General features: G+C 39.6%; 2 protein-coding genes across 5 annotated transcripts; both read left to right on the forward strand.

Annotated features, from left to right (window-relative positions):
• The first annotated feature begins 183 nt into the window (after positions 1-183).
• LOC133622344 (serine/threonine-protein phosphatase 4 regulatory subunit 2-like) lies at positions 184-12,932 on the forward strand. Of its 4 annotated transcripts, none has more exons than XM_061984978.1 (9): positions 184-343; positions 853-934; positions 1,079-1,249; positions 4,038-4,131; positions 4,203-4,240; positions 4,327-4,401; positions 4,524-4,673; positions 10,154-10,443; positions 11,917-12,932. In XM_061984978.1, the coding sequence occupies exons 1-9, from the start codon at positions 310-312 to the stop codon at positions 12,165-12,167; spliced, it is 1,185 nt and encodes a 394-aa protein (XP_061840962.1). In that variant the 5' UTR covers positions 184-309; the 3' UTR covers positions 12,168-12,932. The 4 variants fall into 4 exon arrangements, with proteins under 4 accessions (XP_061840962.1, XP_061840971.1, XP_061840978.1 ...); XM_061984987.1 differs by having other exon boundaries at positions 10,157-10,443; XM_061984994.1 differs by having other exon boundaries at positions 256-386.
• Positions 12,933-14,762: 1,830 nt separating this feature from the next.
• guca1b (guanylate cyclase activator 1B) lies at positions 14,763-16,957 on the forward strand. The gene is made up of 4 exons (XM_061971710.1): positions 14,763-15,138; positions 15,229-15,378; positions 16,352-16,466; positions 16,679-16,957. Exons 1-4 carry the CDS (start codon positions 14,935-14,937, stop codon positions 16,801-16,803), a joined length of 594 nt encoding a protein of 197 aa, XP_061827694.1. The 5' UTR covers positions 14,763-14,934; the 3' UTR covers positions 16,804-16,957.
• Positions 16,958-21,038: the final 4,081 nt, after the last annotated feature.

Here is a 21,038-nt window from a genome sequence, read left to right on the forward strand (position 1 = left end):
CTCATTGGCCGCTTCCCCCCGGTTTGTGCGTGTACAACAACAACAACAAAATATGTGAATACGCCAAACTAGAGAATTCCACGCCTGGCTTCCACGTAAAACCATACGCCGTGTACAATGTTGTGGTTGTTTCTAGTTCCAGTCCGAGTTTTCCCATTTAAAAAAAAGGCTATATTGGACACCTTGACACTTCCGTAAATGTATGACGTCATTGCGGACATGCGCAGTCTTCACCTAGGCCAGCTTTGTTGCGTTGCTACTTGCTATTGCTAACTAGCAAGTATTTCCTTCCTGTGAGCGGAGGCAGCGATGGACGCCGAAGCCTTGTCGGAAGCGTTTCAAGGCAAACTTTCCAGTTCCTACAAATACGTGATGATGATGCATTCGTGAGATTTTTTTTTTTTTTACATTTATTTTGATACGTTCAACGGACGCGCTAATGGTTGCTAACTACGTGATCGCAACTTAGCTTACAAGCAGGCAGCAAGTGCACTATTCACACCCAGCAAGTCGACTCCCCCTTATTATGTGTCAGACGTATTATTGGAGACTTGACAGAAAATGGTTATGCAAATTGTAATAACAGATATGCACGCTACCAATGCAACAACTTTCAATTGAACCGCTAGTGTTTGCAATAGGTGTGCGACGATGTTATGGTGTGACGTTTACTTGTTTTTAACCCTGCCAGTCGACTCATCTTGGCTAGATCATAGTGTAAGACCACCAGTTGCCGCAAACAAGCATTTCAGCTATTTTTATTAGCACCGATTGTGTCCTGCCTGAACATCCAGCAAGAGTATTGTGGGCTTCAGTCAGAATTATAACATTTTCTAATGTTGTAATTTGCAGATTTTGAGAAGAAAGCGAAAAGGGATGCCATGCCCGTGTTGGAGCAATTCATGTGTCAAGTTGCCAAGACGGGGGAATCACTGTGAGTTACTACGACCAACACTAATTTAATGTTGACAGTTTGGCACATTTAGTTTCAGTTGGGTAAACAAACGGCCAGCTAGTCCAGTTTGGCATTATTCTTGTGCATTCTTCACCGTAGCAAATCTGTTCTGATCTCTCCTAGGATCCCATGGTCACAGTTCAAATCCTACTTCATGTTTAAATTGGAAAAGGTCATAGATGATTTTCATACATCCATGCCGGAGCAGAGAAACCCACACAATCCCAATGTAGAACACGTTCCTTTCGAGGAGATGAAGAACAGGATCTTAAAAATTGTTGACAGCTACAATGGGTGAGTGAGGCTGCCGGATGATTGCCATTACTGTATGTTACACCCAAGTGTAACATGTGACAGGCTATACGATATATTTTTATTTTATGGTCCTGTGATTCCACCTAAAACGATTAATTCATATTCATATTATGTTTTTTTTTCTACATTTAAAATGCCTCCTTGTGGTCTACATCACTGTTTTACAACCTTTTTTGAGCCAAGGCACATTTTTTTCATTGAAAAAATCCGGAGGCACACTAACCTGACTCTCGCCAGACCCTTGTAGTTTGCTGAGCTCCACACAAGGGTCTGGCCTCGAAGGCATTGCAAACTTCTTCAACATAGCAAAAAATAATGAACCAATCAGGATCGCCGGGCGGGATTTCATAGATGTGACATAGCGCCGAAGCGACTGTTTGATTCAAACAACAATGGCTGCACGCAGCGTCGTGTGCTGACATTGATTCTGCTGTTGCAACTGTTTTTGTCGAATCTATCGTATATTAATTATTTAAAAGATGAACAGAGAACGGTTTTGAAGGCATTTATTGGTGGCAAGGATGTTTTGGCTCTTCTTCCGACCGGGTTTGGATTTCCCAGCGTCGCTCTCATCAGCGTCACGGGTTGATTTCGATGTGAGTGGTTGAAGTGGCACGTCATTCAAAATAACGGACAAGTGGTTTATCCAATCACATACAATGATTTTTTTTACAAGGCCCCACCTTCTGAAATACATCTCCTATTGAGAACTCCCAGATCCTTGTTTGGAGCTCAGCGAACTACAAGGATTTTGCGAGAGTCAGGATAGAGACACAACGCCAGCAGAAAACATAAAAAAATTAAACTCAGCCGCTGATATTGACAATAAAAAGTCGTTCTCACAAGTGTTGGATATGAATTCAAACCATAACCAAGCATGTATCACTATAGCTCTTGTCTCTAAGCACTGTCACGACCTGTCACATCACACAGTGACTTATTTGGAGTTGTTTGGTGTCTTTCTCTGTGTAGTTCTTTAGTTTCTTGTCTTGCGCTGCTATTTTGGTGACTTTTTCTGTATTGTTTGTATTTTCCTGTAGCAGTTTCATGTCTTCCTTAAGTGCTATTCCCCGCACCGGCTTTGCTTTAACAATCAAGACTATTTAAGTTGTCGCTGTCCTTCTTTGTTTGGACATTGTTGATTGTCATGTCATGTTCGGATGTACTTTGAGGACGCCGTTTGCTCAACACGCTTTAAGTCTTTGCTGTCGTCCAGCATTCTGTTTTTGTTTACTTTGCAGCCAGTCCAGTTTTAGTTTCGTTTTGCATGGCCATCCCTAAGTTTCAACGCCTTTTCTTAGCGGCACTCACCTTTTGTTGATTTTTGGTTTAAGCATTAGATACCCTTTTACCTGCACGCTGCCTCCCGCTGTCGTCGAGTATTACATGGTTACTCTGCCGAGCTCGAGACAGCACCGGCACTCAACAACGGCACATATGCGGATTATAATTATTAGTTTGCAAATAATATTTTTAACCCAAATAGGTTAAATTATATCATCTCCCACGGCACACCAGACTGTATCTCACGGCACACTGGTGTGCCGCGGCCTAGTGGTTGAAAAACACTGGTCTACATAACATGTAATGGTGGTTCTTTGGTCAAAATTTTGCATAGATTATGTTTTACAGACCAACTTCAAGCTGCTTTCTGACCGTCTTTTCAGGATGAGCCGTTTTGTAGGCTGTCTTATTTACGTGCCTCCACTTCAACTGCGTATTTTCCCCGTCAGCCCTGTTGTATTTTTTAGCGTTTCTATATCAAGTCCACTGACAGATATAAGTTAGAACTATACACTACTTTGTATTAGAAAGTAAACTGTAAGTCAGTGTCTATCTGGGATTGAACACAATACTAAATAAATAATAAATAAAAACTCTTCTAGGTATCAAATACACCATTTGTCATTTCCACGTATAATCCTGTGCAAACTTAACAAACCATGCAATGATAGAAGCTAGGCAAGATCGGTTCAGTTTCTCCCTGCCTAGTAGGCATCACTGTGTATTGATAGAAAAATAAAAGCTGTGCAATGCATGAACAATTTCAACAAACAAAACGTGTGAACTTAAAAGACTGATAGTATTGCAGTAAATCACACACGTTAACTTTCTTTAAATTTCCACACAAGACAATCATTTTCACAGAACTATATCGAGGTGCAGTGTCTCATGCAGCGTTTTAAGTGAGGTTACCAATTGTTTATTTTAGTCTTGAAACCCGGCATGTTTTAGCTTTCACAAAGGCATCTTTTTCAGGTGTCACATCTTGAGTGGCAGACAATGTCAGGATGTTATTCAAGTGCTTGTGCGTGAGCCTTGAGCTTAGCTTTGTTTGATTGGTGTTCATTAAAGAGAAAACTTGCTCCTGAAGATATGTGGTTTCCCATCCACTTCCATAAATAGGAGAATGATATTTTTTCTTGGAACACTCTGCGTCCACTTTTCTCTTTTTTAACAGAGACATTTTGTGGAAAATGAGGGTGCCAAAGCACAATTTGTTCAAAGCAGGTTTTATGTTGGTTATTGGGGGAGGAAGCAGACCTGCTTTACTGTGTACCTAACAGAATTGATTTGCGACACCCAGTGGACACATTGAGAGCAGCAGTTTCTTTCATTTAAAAATTAAGCTAATTTTTACACCTATCAAATCCATCTCGCGGGCCGGATTAAACCGGTGAGCGGGCCAGGCCGCGTGTTTGACATCCCTGGGTTAGAGGTTGTGACTTATTTTTTTTCTAAACATATCTCTTGGTAACTTTCCCAGAATCCCATTCACCATTCAGCGTCTGTGTGAACTGCTCACTGACCCCAAGAGAAACTATTCTGGAACAGACAAGTTTCTCAGGGGTATTGAAAAGGTTGGTTTCAGTGCATGTATCATTGATAAGTAGATGTGTATTAAGGTTCCTTTTTCTTCTCAAATTTACAGAATGTAATGGTGGTAAGCTGTGTGTACTCTACATCAGAGTAAGTACATCAGCTGTCGTGCATCACATTTCTGTTGAGCATTTGTGGCTAAACTGACAATTATTTTGTTCCTTTGACATTTAAAGAAAAAATAGGGCATCCAGTTCAACCAGAATGAATGGAGTGATGTTTCCTGGCAACTCTTCTCTATGCTCAGACAGGTGGGAGCCATTAATAGAAGCTCCAAAACGTCCTCCATATAGTAGCAATAGGAACAGTTGGTTACTATTTGTGAAATAATTTCATACTTCTCCATGTGTAATAATTGCTTTTTCTTTTGCAGTCGAAATGTAAATGGACCAGGCACGCCAAAACTGCTCAACAGACCAAAGATTTCATTATCGCCATCACTTTCCACCAATGGGCTACCCGAGTGTGAAGTCAGCAAGGAGTCAGAGCCCATGGAAGAGGAAGAGGCGGAGCACCGCATCAGGTAGGATGTTAGGAAAAGGCGATATGGCCTAAACTCTATATTGCAATATATATTGTAGCCCTCTGCGAAAACGATATATATCACAACATATTACAGGTGAAACTCAAAAAATGTGAATATCGTGCAAAAGTCTGTTAATGTCCGCAATTCAACTTCAAATGTGAAACTAATAAAACTGATATAAGCCACATTTTTGATCACATTTATAATCAGACAAAAAAACTGGATTGGATTGTACCAATCTTATTTAAACGATTTCCTGCTATTGCTCTGATTTAAATAATTTGTTTTTTGCTCTTAAAGCCCTCATGTGTCCAAGGACTTTTTTCCTGAGTTTGTAAACAATAACAAAAACGACAAAATATTTTTTGATAATGACAATTATCATTCTAACTAGGGCTGGGCGATTACATGATTAATTTGAGTTAGATCACGGTGATCAACAGTCAGCATATTTCCTCGATTAAACATGACGGACATGTCTGTTGGAAGTTACCACAGTAGGGAAGCCACGATGCTTGGTATAATCCTGCACCGAACAATCGCATATTGACCGTGATCATATGCGTGTCTGTGAATGTGTGTGTTTGTGTACATTTTGTGTAAAAGTGTGTCCGTGGGCGCAACCATCTCGTTCCACCGTCGTGAAAGTCAGTCTCCTCACGACGTAATTAATGTTCAATTGCTTTGTGCCTCTTCCCCTTACCCAGCTGTAAGTGCAGCCTAGAAGAACAAAATAAATACATTTGACTAACACTCGCATAGAAGTTGAAACACAACATTTATAAGGAGCAGCGACTTTAATTTTACTATCTGCTGCAGGATTGTGAACGATAGATAGCACATCTCTGTCTATTTTTGACGTATTTCCAGTATGACTGATCTGATACTATGGTCAGAGTGCAGAAGCGTTACTACAGTGACGTCTATCTCCGTAAATAGCCGAAGGTACCGTATTTTTTGGAGTATAAGTCGCTCCGGAGTTTAAGTCGCACCGGCCGAAAACGCATAATAAAGAAGGAAAAAAACACATATAAGTCGCACTGGAGTATAAGTCGCATTTTTTGGGGGAAATTTATTTGATAAAACCCAACACCAAGAATAGACATTTGATAGGCAATTTAGAATAAATAAAGAATAGTGAACAACAGGCTGAATAAGTGTACGTTATATGACGCATAAATAACCAACTGAGAACGTGCCTGGTATGTTAACGTAACGTAAGAGTCATTCAAATAACTATAACATAAAGAACATGCTATACGTTTACCAAACAACTGTCACTCCTAATCGCTAAATCCAATGAAATCTTATACGTCTAGTCTCTTACGTGAATGAACTAGGGACGGCGTGGCGCAGTGGAAGAGTGGCCGTGCGCGACCCGAGGGTCCCTGGTTCAATCCCCACCTAGTACCAACCTCGTCATGTCCGTTGTGTCCTGAGCAAGACACTTCACCCTTGCTCCTGATGGGTGCTGGTAGCGCCTTGCATGGCAGCTCCCTCCATCAGTGTGTGAATGTGTGTGTGAATGGGTAAATGTGGAAGTAGTGTCAAAGCGCTTTGAGTACCTTGAAGGTAGAAAAGCGCTATACAAGTACAACCCATTTAACTAAATAATATTATTTGATATTTTACGGTAATGTGTTAATAATTTCACACATAAGTCGCTCCTGAGTATAAGTCGCAGCCCTGGCCAAACTATGAAAAAAACTGCGACTTATAGTCCGAAAAATACGGTATTCAGAGCGCAATATTCAAAATGGCTGACTGAATTTGTGGCATTTTGTGTATTTGCACATACTTTGCGCATTGTAAATACAATTAGATATGGTTCAATGGATACAATGAAAAATAATTAAGCATGTAAAGGTAACTTTTTTTCCCCACTCTACTGATACTTTAAACCACAAACTTAGTCACTGCTTGTAAACTTGCCTGTTGCGATGAAAGGAGACGCTATAGCGCTGGGCGGCAGGCATGAATATGGAGCTAGTACTTTCTGCCCACCTCGGAGCCAATGAGAATATGTCTCTCGTCTTGCTCATCTAAATGAAAAGGCATTCATTTAAATTTAACAGTTAATAGCACTAACATTATAGGCGGTGAGTTAGTACCTCTTGTATTTACAACAGATGACATGCTAGCGCTATTGCTGCTGTGACGAGATCGACGCGGTTCAAAAACGCAACATCCATCCATCCATCCATTTTCTACCGCTTATTCCCTTCGGGGTCGCGGGGGGCGCTGGGGCTTATCTCAGCTACAATCGGGCGGAAGGCGGGGTATACCCTGGACAAGTCGCCACCTCATCGCAGGGCCAACACAGATAGACAGACAACATTCACACTCACATTCACACACTAGGGCCAATTTAGTGTTGCCAATCAACTTATTCCCATGTGCATGTCTTACATTCATTTATAATTATTGCATGCTATGTGTTCAAATACTACAGCATATTGCTCATATGTCCTCCCCCTTCATGAAGTAGCAAGCACGTAACATGTGCACGCGCATTAACTGTGGGTGTTGTTAGCTAATGATAGTGATTTGGAAAGCGAGTGTTAGAGCCATTTACTCTTTCTGTCCGTCAAATTCATGACGTTACTAAAGGGGTTGGCTCAAGGCCAAGTGCCAGTCTACTTAGGGAGGGGCTGGGATCTTGCTCAGGTGTTGCTGATATGGAGGTTAATTTGTCTTTATTACAAAAGCTTTTTTGACACTGGATTTATGTAACTGAATTTTTTGTGTTTGAATTTTGTGAACTGAATTTTTTTTTACATCAAATAATGCTAACAATTTAATTGAACAAAAAGTTTGCAAAATGTGTGTGTTTAAAAAATGTGTTCATAAAAATTCAGTGTAAAAAGTTCAGTGCAGAAAAATTTGCTGCTTCAAAATGCAGCACTCACTTTAAGACAGAAGCAAGCAATACTGTCTCAGAACCATCCAATGAGGTGTCAAGTTTGTAGTCACGTGACACGGGTTTTGCAAAGCAGCATTAAAAAGGCTGTTACCTGGGTGTGCTACCTGGGCATAGTACAACAAAATAAACATTTAAATGTGGCCCGCTGGATTAAAAAAATAATTTCAAAGGTTAAAATATGCACTTTTGAGTGACATACGGGTTACAATGGTAACCATAGGAACTATGTCACAACAGCTCCCTACAGACCAGGCATGAAGCAAAATAGGCAGGGTTTGTTTTCACAGCAACAAGCCCAAGACGCGAATGACAGATGGAGGCATATTTACCGCAACAAAGTTCCACAGAAAAGTGATATTATATCTAATATGTGGATATTTTTTACCCTTTGAGTTTAGTTTCGCCATGTTTTTTGCATCTTTGTTGTTATTGCTTGATTATTAAATATGTCGATCAAGGCCCTAGTGTGTGGATGTGAGTGTGAATGTTGTCTGTCTATCTGTGTTGGCCCTGCGATGAGGTGGCGACTTGTCCAGGGTGTACCCCGCCTTCCGCCCGATTGTAGCTGAGATAGGCTCCAGCGCCCCCCGCGACCCCAAAGGGAATAAGCGGTAGAAAATGGATGGATGGAAGGAGGTGGTCCAGCTAGGAAGTAGAGGAGCATCATTCATATATTGTCAATATTCACTGTTTAATTTTTCATATTCAATATTGTAAATCCTACATTCTGTATTTCCATGTACTCACTGATTGTTTTGTTTAGTAGAAAAATGTGAATTTCAGTATGTTTTTGAGATGGTCTGTTATAACGTTTTTAGTATCAATCGTTTTTGTGTGTATGTACCATCATGTGATCCGCTTTTATCTTTTTTTGTGGAATATTAGGATTTTTTCACTAATGCACAGCAATCTCCACTGTTAAAAGTGTTCACAAAAGGCACATTTATTTGTATACCGCATTTCTTACTCAAGGCAGCTCAATGTGCTTTTTACATTCTCTAAAAGAGTAACAGAAAAAACATTACAATCAACATTAAAATCTTTTAAAGTCATTTAAAATAGTCAATAAACACATTTTATCAACATGAACAAAAATCTCCCTCTCAATCATACACAGTAGAAAGTATTTAGCTTTCAATTTTCATACAGCAGATTACATGGTCCGGCCGCCGCATGTAGTGCTGCATTACCTGCCTCTTTGTAAGATCTGTGTCACCAATGTTCCCTCTAATTGTTCATGTGTCTGAGCAAACACAAAAAGTCCCTGAGCATTCAGTGAAGCACATGTGAGCAACATCACACGTGGCAATACCAGCAGCACACCTGTCTCAAACCAATCTTTTATAATAACACTCAAATGAGACGAGTCATTTTCATGATATTATTTTGTACTATTAGTGATTTGGCCCACTTGTAATGAAAATAAAAGAAATCTTGTTTTTCATAAACTATGGATTAGTATTGTACAATATGTCTGGGTGGGGGTCCTGCTTTGGAAATCATTTCTACCCCTTTCAGAGATCACATTTAGTTCCCCTTAAACATCCTCATGTTGCACAGTGAACTGTAAGCATAGGACGAAGTGTGCATTCCTGTAACTTTCTGTGGTAAAAGCATTCCATGATTAATATAAATAAATTAACATTAATAATAAATGACAGTAGAATAAGCACACGTATGACTGAGGAGTCATAGTGTAACTTTGTGTGGTGTTTGAGTTGTCCGACTTTTTGTGTGGCCATAAACGCACCAGTGGCTTAGTGGTATGCGTGTTGGTGACAGATGACAAGTTGGTTTTGGCCTGGTTTGTACGGCAGAAAATGACTAGTTTTTCGAGATATATGTTTTTTACTCATGTTTTTGGTGTGGTTATGGCCGAATATAAACAGTTTTGCTCAATAAAGTGATCGATATAATCCCTGTCCTCGAAGCATCTCGATAGACGTTACAATAATTGAACGGTGTTCAATTGAACGGTGTTGACGAACACCGTTAGGGCCGCTTGTTGTCACTGTCACTCAGAGTTGCATTCCAAAATTACACAGAATAAATGTGTTTATTTTGTTTAGAATTCAGATGGGTTTGATTTGGTGCGCGGCATATATTTGCTGTGCGCAGAGGACGCTTGAGCAGTGCGCAATTGCGCAGGCGCGCACCTTAGAGGGAACGTTGTGTGTCACGTGACTTTAAACAGGACACCTCATTGGCTGGTTCTGAGACAGGGTCGATTGCTTTAGTCTTAATTCACTGGAAGTGAATTTTGAAGCATCAATTTTTTTCTGCACTGAATTTCAAAACACTGAAATCCTAAACACTGAATTCTTGTACACTAAATTTTAAAACACACAATTTTTAAACACACGCATTTTGCAAATTTGATGTTTAAAAAAAATTCAGTTCACAAACTTCAAAAGCAAAAAAAGTCAGTTACACAAAATCAGTGTGAAAAAAAACTTTTGTAATAAGACACCAATGAACCCCCATACTTGATGTACATGCCTGTACGTTAGGAAATATGATACATTTATCTCGACTCACATATCTATTTTTACAGCAGTGAAGTTTCACTCATGGGAGGTGAAATAACTCCACGCAGCGGGATAAAGCATAAACACCCTGAGGAGGAAGAAGAGGACGAGGTGGACTCTGATGCTGAGAAGCACAGCAGCAAGAGACTAAAGGTTGACAAAAACCATGAGGAGGGTGACACAAAATGTGAAAACAAGGAATACTCTTGTAAAGGCACAGAGGACACATCGGCGATGAAATCTTCCGAAGACGCTTGCAGTCAGAAGAACAAAAGTGAAACATCTTGTGGTACGCAGTCCATCCTCGAAGACCCAGGTAAGTGTTCACGAACTTTGCATACTCTGATTTCAATACAATTCTCCCATTACAATTATAAAAAAACATCTTTAACTGTGTTAAGTAAGATTTTAACTGTCATACAATAGTAACCACCATATGTGTAATACATTTAAAATTTAATTATAAAGCATTTGACACAGAAGAAGTAATGGATTTTGCTCTTAGCTAAAATGTCTCAAATTGATTTCAAACACACCTGAAAGATTATTTTAATGTGTATAAACTGTGCACAGACAGGGCAGTTTGCAGAACGATACTGCCACCTACTGACTACTATGTATTACTGAAATAAAATTGTGAGTTCAAATACAACTTTACAAGGCGCAGCACACACTCAAGTTAACTGTCACTTTTGTTGGTGTACACCAGGGGTGACCACACTTTTGCTGCAGGCAAGCTACTTTTCAATTGACCAAGTCGAGGGGATCTACCTCATTCATTTATATATAATTTATATTTATTTATTTATGAAAGAGACGTTTTTGTTAACAAGTTGAATGATAATACAAGCATGTTTAACACATATAGATTCCTTTCTTTCATGAAGACAAGAATAAGTTGGTGTATTACCTTATTCTGATGACTTGCATTGATTGGAATCAGACAGTAGTGCTGATAACGTCTACATCTTTGAATGGAGGAGACAAAAAGTATTCCTTTCTGTCCAATACCCCATGAAAGTGGTTGTTTTTTGGTATCTTATTTGTTCAGCTTCCATACTCGTTTTTATACACTTTACAAGAAATACATTGGCGGCAAACTCCGTAGCTTGCTAGCTTATGCACGCCATCTTTCTGAGACTCTTATTTTGTTAGCAGGGCTTTTATTGTAAAGATAAGAGCTGTGCAGTCGGTCTTTAGACTTTTGACAGCAGGTACGGCGCAAGTCTGTTGAAATAAAAAGTGTTTCTCACCTGCCTGTCGGTAATTTTTTCTTAACAATGATCTCGCAGCAGCCAGCATCATCTCACAAGACCTTCGGGTGCCGTGAATGTCAATCAAGTGACGAAAGTGACGTCTTGGTGAAGATTGATGATCGCTAATTTTTAGGTCTATTTTTTTAATGCTTGGCTAGCGATCGACTGACACACCCTCCGCGATCGACCGGTAGCTCGTGATCGACATAATGTGCACCCCTGGTGTACACTGTTGGAGAAATTGATGCTCAACTGTGTTGCTTGCAAAATAAATAGAGAATAGTTTTCCTTAAAATACTTTTGTTTTTGTTATTCTTTCCCTGTTGTCTGTAGAACTTTAATGACATTTAAGGGTTGCTAAACACGGAAGCTGTGTGCGAACCTTAAATTACACTGGTGTGGAAGTAAAAAATATATATGAAGTAATTTTAAGCTTAGTAAATTAAATAACTTACTGTATGTTTGGAGCTTCATAGTATGATTTTTTTTTTAAGAAATCCTATTATAGTACATGTTCAATTCCTTTTCTTCAGGGCCCAGCAGCCCACTGACAGAATCGCCTGAAAAAGAGGCGGCCAAAACAGAGGAGGCCCACTTTAACCAACCTGAGCGACCACTAAAAGAGAATGCACATTCGGAGCAAGACACTGAGGACAGCAGCAGCAGGAGTGGAGACTGCCCGCCCAGCGTCTCTTCTGGTCATTCACCTGACTTGTCAACAGAGGGCGATGCAGACAATTCCGATTGCACAAATACAGAAACAGAGCCTGGGCAAAATGACTAACACAAGCCTGACCGCACAACGGACTCTTGACACTGTATAATACGACACCGAGGGATACTGTAGCACTGTGAAACTCTGGGCTCCAGGATAAGAAGAAATGAGGGACCTCACAGAAGGAACTTTTTCCCCTTCAGTTTCAGCTGGCAAATGGACACACGTCAGCTGGCCTTAGCGCTGGGCGATCATGGAGGCAGTGTTTTGAAAGTTTACTGTTTTCTAAGCGTCTCCCCAAATGTTAAAATCAGACCCTGATAATTTAATTTAGCCCTTATGTGTTCAATAACATCATCATTGGCATACACTTCCAACATTTTAACCTAACCATAGTTGTTTTGACAGGAAAAATGATTTAAGGAATGTCTCCAAATGATCAACAATGTCTGCATCCACTTTTGTTTTTTTCTATGAAAAACATAACATCAAGAGTAAATGTGTATTAACATCGCACTAATTCCTAAAAGTATATTGGATATTAAACCATTAACTCTGCTTAAGTAGATCATTTTCTTGTTGTAACCTGGCAGTTTTAGAGTGTTAGTTCCGTTTCAGTAAAGTCATTTCAGCTTTGCATTCTGTAAATGTAACAGATGTTCGCCTCTAATCACAACCCATGCCTCCTTTTTGATAGGTTAGATTTTTACAATACATGCCTGTGAATCCATTTTTGTAGACTTGTTATACACGTTCACTTGAAAAAGTTAAAATTGTTGGAAAATTAACGCTCCTCTTTGTATTCATGTAAAGCAATAAATCCTGACAAAAACACTGAGATAAGTTTTGTTTTATACCACTTTTAAGAGTTAAGTCTTGATTTCAGTTTGATTCAGTCACTAGTATGCAGTGCCTCGGAAATCTTAAGACTACATGTCAAACACATCTAAACAGATACACACAATTAACCCTTTGAGTACATTCGATTTTAGTTATCTTCAAAGCCAAACAGGACATAAAAGTGCTTAAGTTTTTGAAAGGTGTAAAAACATTTTGGAGTCATTATTTTTTTGTTACTTATGCTCAAACTTCAGTCCTAATGTATTTTTTTAAACCCTTGGAAGGCCTTTTAATAATACTGTAAGATGTCACAGTTTTCCAATATTATTGAACACCCGCGACCCTGAAAGGGACAAGCGGTAGAAAATGGATGGATGGATGGACAATTTATTTATTAATACTACTAATCTAGTTAACTAATGCATAATGTATAATGCATATGTTCCTTGACTGCACTTAAATGTAGAGTATATGTAGAATATATTTATATTATTTATACATTATATATATTATATTATTTGTTATTATTCTTGTCTATTGTGAGCGAACTGTGGTGCTGAATTTCCCCCAAGGATCAATAAAGTACTTTCTATTCTATTCTATTCTATAATACAAGTTGTGACATTATCTGATTTAAAGACATTCAAAAGGGTCAACATCAAAAATATATGTTAGATATTCTAATTGGGTCAGACGTTTATTGAGAAACTTAAGAAAAAACAAAAACACCCAAATATTTACTAAAATGACAAAAAAGTCAGCCTTTGTCCTCCAAGGGTTAGGACAAACACAACAATGTAAAGTTGCAGGAACCTCTGATGGAAATAGGCTTTTTATAAACATTATTGAATAATCAAACTATTAATAGCAAAGGCTTTTATCATACCCATGGTTTTCTTTACAGTGTGACTACTTTGAAAAATGTCATTAAAAAGTATTCTAAACTTTGCAGTCATTTGCAGTATATATACTGTCATTTGGTTTATTTTTTACATCTATATATCAGTGCCATATAACATCTGTTATGGCTTTGACATTTGTTTAGCTAAGATTAACACAATCCCTTTTGTAAGCAGGTGCATTGGGACAGGTAAAGTAGGCATGCGCTCATCTCTAAACAATGGCTTGTGTATTCAGTATTGCATTTGTTGTTGATCATTTCAGTTGCTTAACAGTGTTTTTTTTTTACACTTTACACGGCAAATCAGGGCTGTTTAGAACATTTTTATTTTCCAGCTATAATCAGAAACAATCAGAATCAGAAATACTTTATTAGCCAAACCTTTTGTAAAGTCTAAGTGTATATGATTTTGGAAACATGACTTTTAGAGAGAGCTTCACAGAGACATAAAGTGTAGCCAAGCTGGTGCGTGAAGGTCACAGCTAATGTGGATAACAGAGACTGGAACCAGGATGAGTCATCAGGAATCTTCCGTCTTGGGAAAGATTACTGAAAGAAGATTTTCTAATTCCTGAACATATTTTTATAAAGACTTATGAGAGCGCTTGATAAATTAAAAGGCAGTGTCACAGACCTACGTTTCTGATTTCATGGATTACGTTTAACATCCCTGCACTGACACTTCTCACAAATTAAACGAGGGTGAGAGGGACAAGCGGTAGAAAATGGGTGGATAGACGGGTCTCTGTCATAAAAGTCAAATCATCAATACAACTAATGACAAGATGGGAAAACGTTAATACCATACATGTATTTTCAGTACTCTCAACAATGTGACAAAGCAGCGGCACACAGCAATCCCCTCATGATGTGCCTGTGGACCAATTGATTTTGACAAGTGGACATTTCTAATCCACTCATGTGAGCCATAACAACCTCTGTCTCATCTTCACATTCAGACCACAATAGGGAGCCTCATAACAATGCAGCTAATTGGCTAGATTACTAAAGTGTCTTTAACTGAAATTTAAGTCAAATAGTTTAAATGTGATGTAATTATTGAAGTATTCAGGGCGTGGTGATATTAATTGTAAAATGGGTCAGCGCCTGAGCGAGGATAGTGACCCGGACAAAGAAATAGATGTGGCCGAGCTGCAGGAATGGTACAAAAAGTTTGTTGTGGAATGCCCAAGTGGAACTCTGTTCATGCACGAGTTCAAGAGTTTTTTCGGGGTCGCCGATAACAAGGAGGCCTCAGACTACATTGAAAGCATGTTTCGAGCCTTCGACAAGAATGGAGTGAGTGATCACCTTATTTTGCACGTGTGCAAATGTGAACTAATCTCTGTATTGTGTGCTTTTAACATGCTACCATTTTTGTGTACACAGGACAACACCATTGATTTTCTCGAGTATGTTGCAGCCTTGAACTTGGTCCTGAGGGGTAAATTGGAGCACAAGCTTAAATGGACATTCAAAATGTATGATAAAGATGGAAGCGGGTGTATTGATAAAACAGAGCTTCTAGAAATTGTGGAGGTAATGTATGATTTCAGTTATTAATCATTTTACGTTTGAAAATTTGATCTGTATTTTTTTTGCTTCGATTAATCGTTTAATGAGTGTAACTAAAAAAATCCAGGCCACATGTGGTTCTTGGAACTTTAAATTCGCGAACATATTTTCTGCACGGCCACTGCAATAGACCGCACGTGATAACGGTGGTGAGTGGGTGCCTGAGCTGTGTGGTGTTTCTTTCTTTTTTTTTTATTACTTTTTTTTTTTTTCAATAATGCACACATGTTAAAAATGAAATTTCAACTATTCAACTTATTTTAACAATTTTCCTTAAAATACACATTTAGGCTATAAAGTGTGTTTCATCAAATTACTCGATTAATCTCACAAAGTAATCGATAAATTGTTTGATTAATAAAATAATTGATATAAATGCAGGCACAGTCCATACTGTACAGTAGGCGTTTTTAATATGCAGTCATTGCTTACCATAATGTGCTTCAAATATTGTTTCTTCATCACATGGCAGATTTTTTGTGGAACATTTCTTATTTTTAAAGTTTATTCCACAATTTATTGGGCCAAAATTAAGCATTTTGAAGCATTAAAACGGCTAAATAAACAAACTATCAAAACTACAGCAGTATTGGCCATTAGAAGAGACTAAAGCTGTTCGGTATCGTGGCCACTGATTGACCTTAAGCTGCATTACTATATCGGATTAAAAGAGTATAAACTAGACTAGATGGTGTTACTTCATGTCTAGAGGGCTCTTATAATGGTGAAAAACTTTTTAGAAGGTTGTAAACTGTTTTTTTTTACACTCTAGCTATTCAAATATTAAACTATAATTAATGATTTATACTTTGCGAAAATTTGTTTATCGCGGTCATGTCTGGAACCAATTAACAGTGATAAATGAGGGACGACTTACTGTATATATGGATGTATTCAACTTGATACTTACTGAAGCATCCTTTGCTGTCACTCCCAGTCTATTTATCGGCTGAAGAAAGCCTGTCACGGAGAGCTGGATGGAGAATGCAATCTGCTGACCCCGGACCAAGTAGTGGACAGGATATTTGAGCTGGTTGATGAAAATGGAGACGGTAAGTTTTTGTCTCAGTTTTCTGACAGCTTAAAACGCTTTGTGGAGGATTTAGGAGCTCTGTGTTAGACCACTTTTAATGGCTTTAAGGAGGGTTTATGGAAAAGCTTAGATGTGCTCATGATGCCCTGGTTACACTGGATGCTAATGTGGGTTTTAGCTCTGTATACTATATAAGACTAACCTGGAGCCTCAATCCCCTTTTTTACTTAGGAGAACTCTCCCTGGATGAATTCATCGATGGAGCACGGAGGGACAAGTGGGTGATGAAGATGCTGCAGATGGATGTCAACCCTGGGGACTGGATCAATGAACAAAGACGCAGTGCGAACTTGTAAGGCTGCAGCATGGACTGTCGTCTGTCACACAGCCTTTGTTGTATAGTCTTGTGTATAGTCTCACTCAGCGCGCATGCATGTAAATACAACATTTCAAGCTAAATAGCATATGTAATATTTTTCAGTGAAACATTTTCACTCAAAATAAAAAAAGATATATACTATGATTATTTAATGTTTTCATTTGTTTTGATGCAGAGTTCCTTGTCGAGCCTTTGAAAGAATGATTCAATTTGTTTTAACTATGTGGTACCTTATGAGATTCATACCATAAATCAAAGGACAAGTGCCTATTAATTAATTATTAAATAATAAATAGTTAGTAGACACTTGTTTAATAATAATTATTAGTTAATCAAGTGTCCATAAGTATCTATAAATTTTGGTTATGAGACTACTTCTATCCATCCATCCATTTTCTACCGCTTGTCCCTTTCGGGGTCACAGGGGTTGCTGGAGCCAATCTCAGCTGCGTAGGTAGGCGGGGTACACCCTGGACAAGTTGCCACCTCATCGCAGGGCCAACATTTAGTTTTTAATCATGGGGAAGTAATTTTCTGGTGTTAATAATAATAATAATGAATTAGATTTATGACACTCAAAGCGCTTCACAGAGAAGTGAGAACCCATCATTCATTCACTCCACATTCACAACTGGTGGTGGTGGTAAGCTACTTTTGTAACCACAGCTGCCCTGGGGTAGACTGACGGAAGCGTGGCTGCCAGGTTACACCTCCGGCCTCTCCGACCGCCACCCATCATTCATTCATTCACTCACCAGTGTGAGCGGCACTGGGTGCAAGGGGGAAGTGCCCAAGGACACAATGGCAGTGATTTGGATGGCAAGAGGTGGGGAGCAAACCTGCAAACCTCAAGTTTCTGGCACGGTTGCTCTACTCACCAAACCATGCCACCCCCAGAAAGAGAGTTAGAAAGTTATATTTTTGCACAAAGTCAGAATAACTGCATATTGCCCTTTAATAAGTTGAAATCTGCAAAATATCCTTTTCAAACCTTGTTTTTGAGTTGTACAAATCCATTGATCCAGAAGACAAGTTGAGTTTTTGCAGGTCAAGCCAGGAAAGTAAGTTTTTTGTGTGAAATTGAGATACTTTAAGCAGAAGCAGGATCATAATTAAGTTAATAAAAAACGAATGCCAATAACTTCTTCAAAAATAATATGTATCATACCAAAGCTTGTACTTATGTATATATTTCTTTTTTTTAGCCAGGATGGTATTGGAATGTTGTCTGTCTATCTGTGTTGGCCCTGTGATGAGGTGACGACTTGTCCAGGGTGTCCGCCGCCTTCCGCCCGATTGTAGCTGAGATAGACTCCAGCGCCCCCCACGACCTCGAAGGGAATAAGCCAGTGGTTCTTAACTTTGTTGGAGGTACCGAACCCCGCCAGTTTCATATGCGCATTCACCGAACCCTTCTTTAGTCCATCCATCCATTTTCTACCGCTTCAGGGTCGCGGGGGTGCTGGAGCCTATCTCAGCTGCATTCGGGCAGAAGGCGGGGTACACCATGGACAAGTCACCACCTCATCGCAGGGCCAACACAGATAGACAGACAACATTCACACTCACATTCACACACTAGGGCCAATTTAGTGTTGCCAATCAACCTATCCCCAGGTGCATGTCTTTGGAGGTGGGAGGAAGCCGGAGTACCCGGAGGAAACCACGCAGTCACTGGGAGAACATGCAAACTCCACACAAAGATCCCGAGCCCGGGATTGAACTCAGAACTACTCAGGACCTTCGTATTGTGAGGCACATGCATTAACCCCTGTGACACCGTGCCTCTTTAGTGAAAAATAAAATGTTTAGTTTTTTTTCAAATTCAAAACAAATGTATGTTTTTTTACTGGTGCACAAAATGAACCATGCTTGAACATCACCTCGTTCAAAGAACAAATCCAACACAGTGCATGAACTCACAACAAATTACACACCTGCAAATCAGTGTGACTTCGGCTGTTGCCGTATCCATAATACGCCGATAGGGAGAAGTTTTTATTTACACGATGAGTCGGGTGTGTGACCTCCGCCGAACCCCTGAGGCCTACTCACCGAACCCTTGGGGTTCGATCGAACCCAGGTTAAGAACCACTGGAATAAGCGATAGGAAATAGATGGATGGATGGTATTGGACATACTTTCCAACCCTCCCGGATTTTCCGGGAGACTCCCGAAATTCAGCGCCTCTCCCGAAAACCTCCCGGGACAAATTTTCTCCCGAAAATCTCCCGGAATTCAGGCAGACCTGAGTGACATGTCGACAGCCTGTTTTCACGTCCGCTTTCCCACAATATAAACAGCGTGCCTGCCCAATCACGTTATAACTGTAGAATGATGGAGGGCGAGTTCTTGGTTTCTTATGTGGGTTTATTGTTAGGCAGTTTCATTAACGTCCTCCCAGCGCGGTAACAACACACAACAACAGCAGTCACGTTTTCGTCTACCGTACAGCAGTTCGCCTGCCGTAAACAGCAATGTTGTGACACTCTTAAACAGGACAATACTGCCATCTACTGTGCATGCATATATGACAATAACATCTACAGCTTTTCGAGAGTGCAGTGCACAACTGCGCACACAACAAGGAGACGAAGCAGAATGCATCATCAGAGAGGGTGTTCAGCATGGTTAGAAAAATAGTGACAGAGAATAGAACAAGGATGGACAATTCAACCCTTAACTCAACAATGAGTAGTTGAGTGTTATATGTGTGTATATGTGTAAGTAAATGAACACTGAAATTTAAGTATTTCTCTTATTTATATATATATAATATAAAAAAAAAAAAAAAAAAAAATACATATATATATATATATATATATATATATATATATATATATATATCTAGAATTCACTGAAAGTCAAGTATTTCTTATATATATATATATATATATATATATATATATATATATACATGTATATACAGGTAAAAGCCAGTAAATTAGAATATTTTGAAAAACTTGATTTATTTCAGTAATTGCATTCAAAAGGTGTAACTTGTACATTATATGTATTCATTGCACACAGACTGATGCATTCAAATGTTTATTTCATTTAATTTTGATGATTTGAAGTGGTAACAAATGAAAATCCAAAATTCCGTGTCACAAAATTAGAATATTGTGTAAGGGTTAAATTTTGAAGACACCTGGTGCCACAAACTAATCAGCTGATTAACTCAAAACACCTGCAAAGGGCTTTAAATGGTCTCTCAGTCCAGTTCTGAAGCCTACACAAACATGGGGAAGACTTCAGATTTGACAGCTGTCCAAAAGGCAACCATCGACACATTGCACAAGGAGGGAAAGACACAAAAGGTTATTGCTGAAGAGGCTGGCTGTTCTCAGAGCTCTGTGTCCAAGCACATTAATGGAGAGGCAAAGGGAAGGAAAAACTGTGGTCAGAAAAAGTGTACAAGCGATAGGGATCACCGCGCCCTGGTCAAGATTGTGAAAAAAAACCCATTCAAAAATGTGGGGGAGATTCAGAAGGAGTGGACAGCTGCTGGAGTCAGTGCTTCAAGATCCACCACCAAGAGACGCTTGAAAGACATGGGTTTCAACTGCCGCATACCTCGTGTCAAGCCACTGTTGACCAAGAAACAGCGCGAAAAGCGTCTCACCTGGGCTAAGGAAAAAAAGAGCTGGACTGCTGCTGAGTGGTCCAAAGTCATGTTTTCTGACGAAAGCAAATTTTGCATTTCCTTTGGAAATCGAGGTCCAAGAGTCTGGAGGAAGACAGGAGAGGCACAGGATCCACGTTGCCTGAAGTCTAGTGTAAAGTTTCCACCATCAGTGATGGTTTGGGGTGCCATGTCATCTGCTGGTGTCGGTCCACTCTGTTTCCTGAGATCCAGGGTCAACGCAGCCGTCTACCAGCAAGTTTTAGAGCACTTCATGCTTCCTGCTGCTGACCTGCTCTATGGAGATGGAGATTTCAAGTTCCAACAGGACTTGGCGCCTGCACACAGCGCAAAATCTACCCGTGCCTGGTTTACGGACCATGGTATTTCTGTTCTAAATTGGCCCGCCAACTCCCCTGACCTTAGCCCCATAGAAAATCTGTGGGGTATTGTGAAAAGGAAGATGCAGAATGCCAGACCCAAAAACGCAGAAGAGTTGAAGGCCACTATCAGAGCAACCTGGGCTCTCATAACACCTGAGCAGTGCCAGAAACTCATCGACTCCATGCCACGCCGCATTAACGCAG

This window comes from Nerophis lumbriciformis, linkage group LG01 (genome assembly GCF_033978685.3).
Source record: "Nerophis lumbriciformis linkage group LG01, RoL_Nlum_v2.1, whole genome shotgun sequence".
NCBI classification, from domain to species: Eukaryota; Metazoa; Chordata; class Actinopteri; order Syngnathiformes; family Syngnathidae; genus Nerophis; species Nerophis lumbriciformis.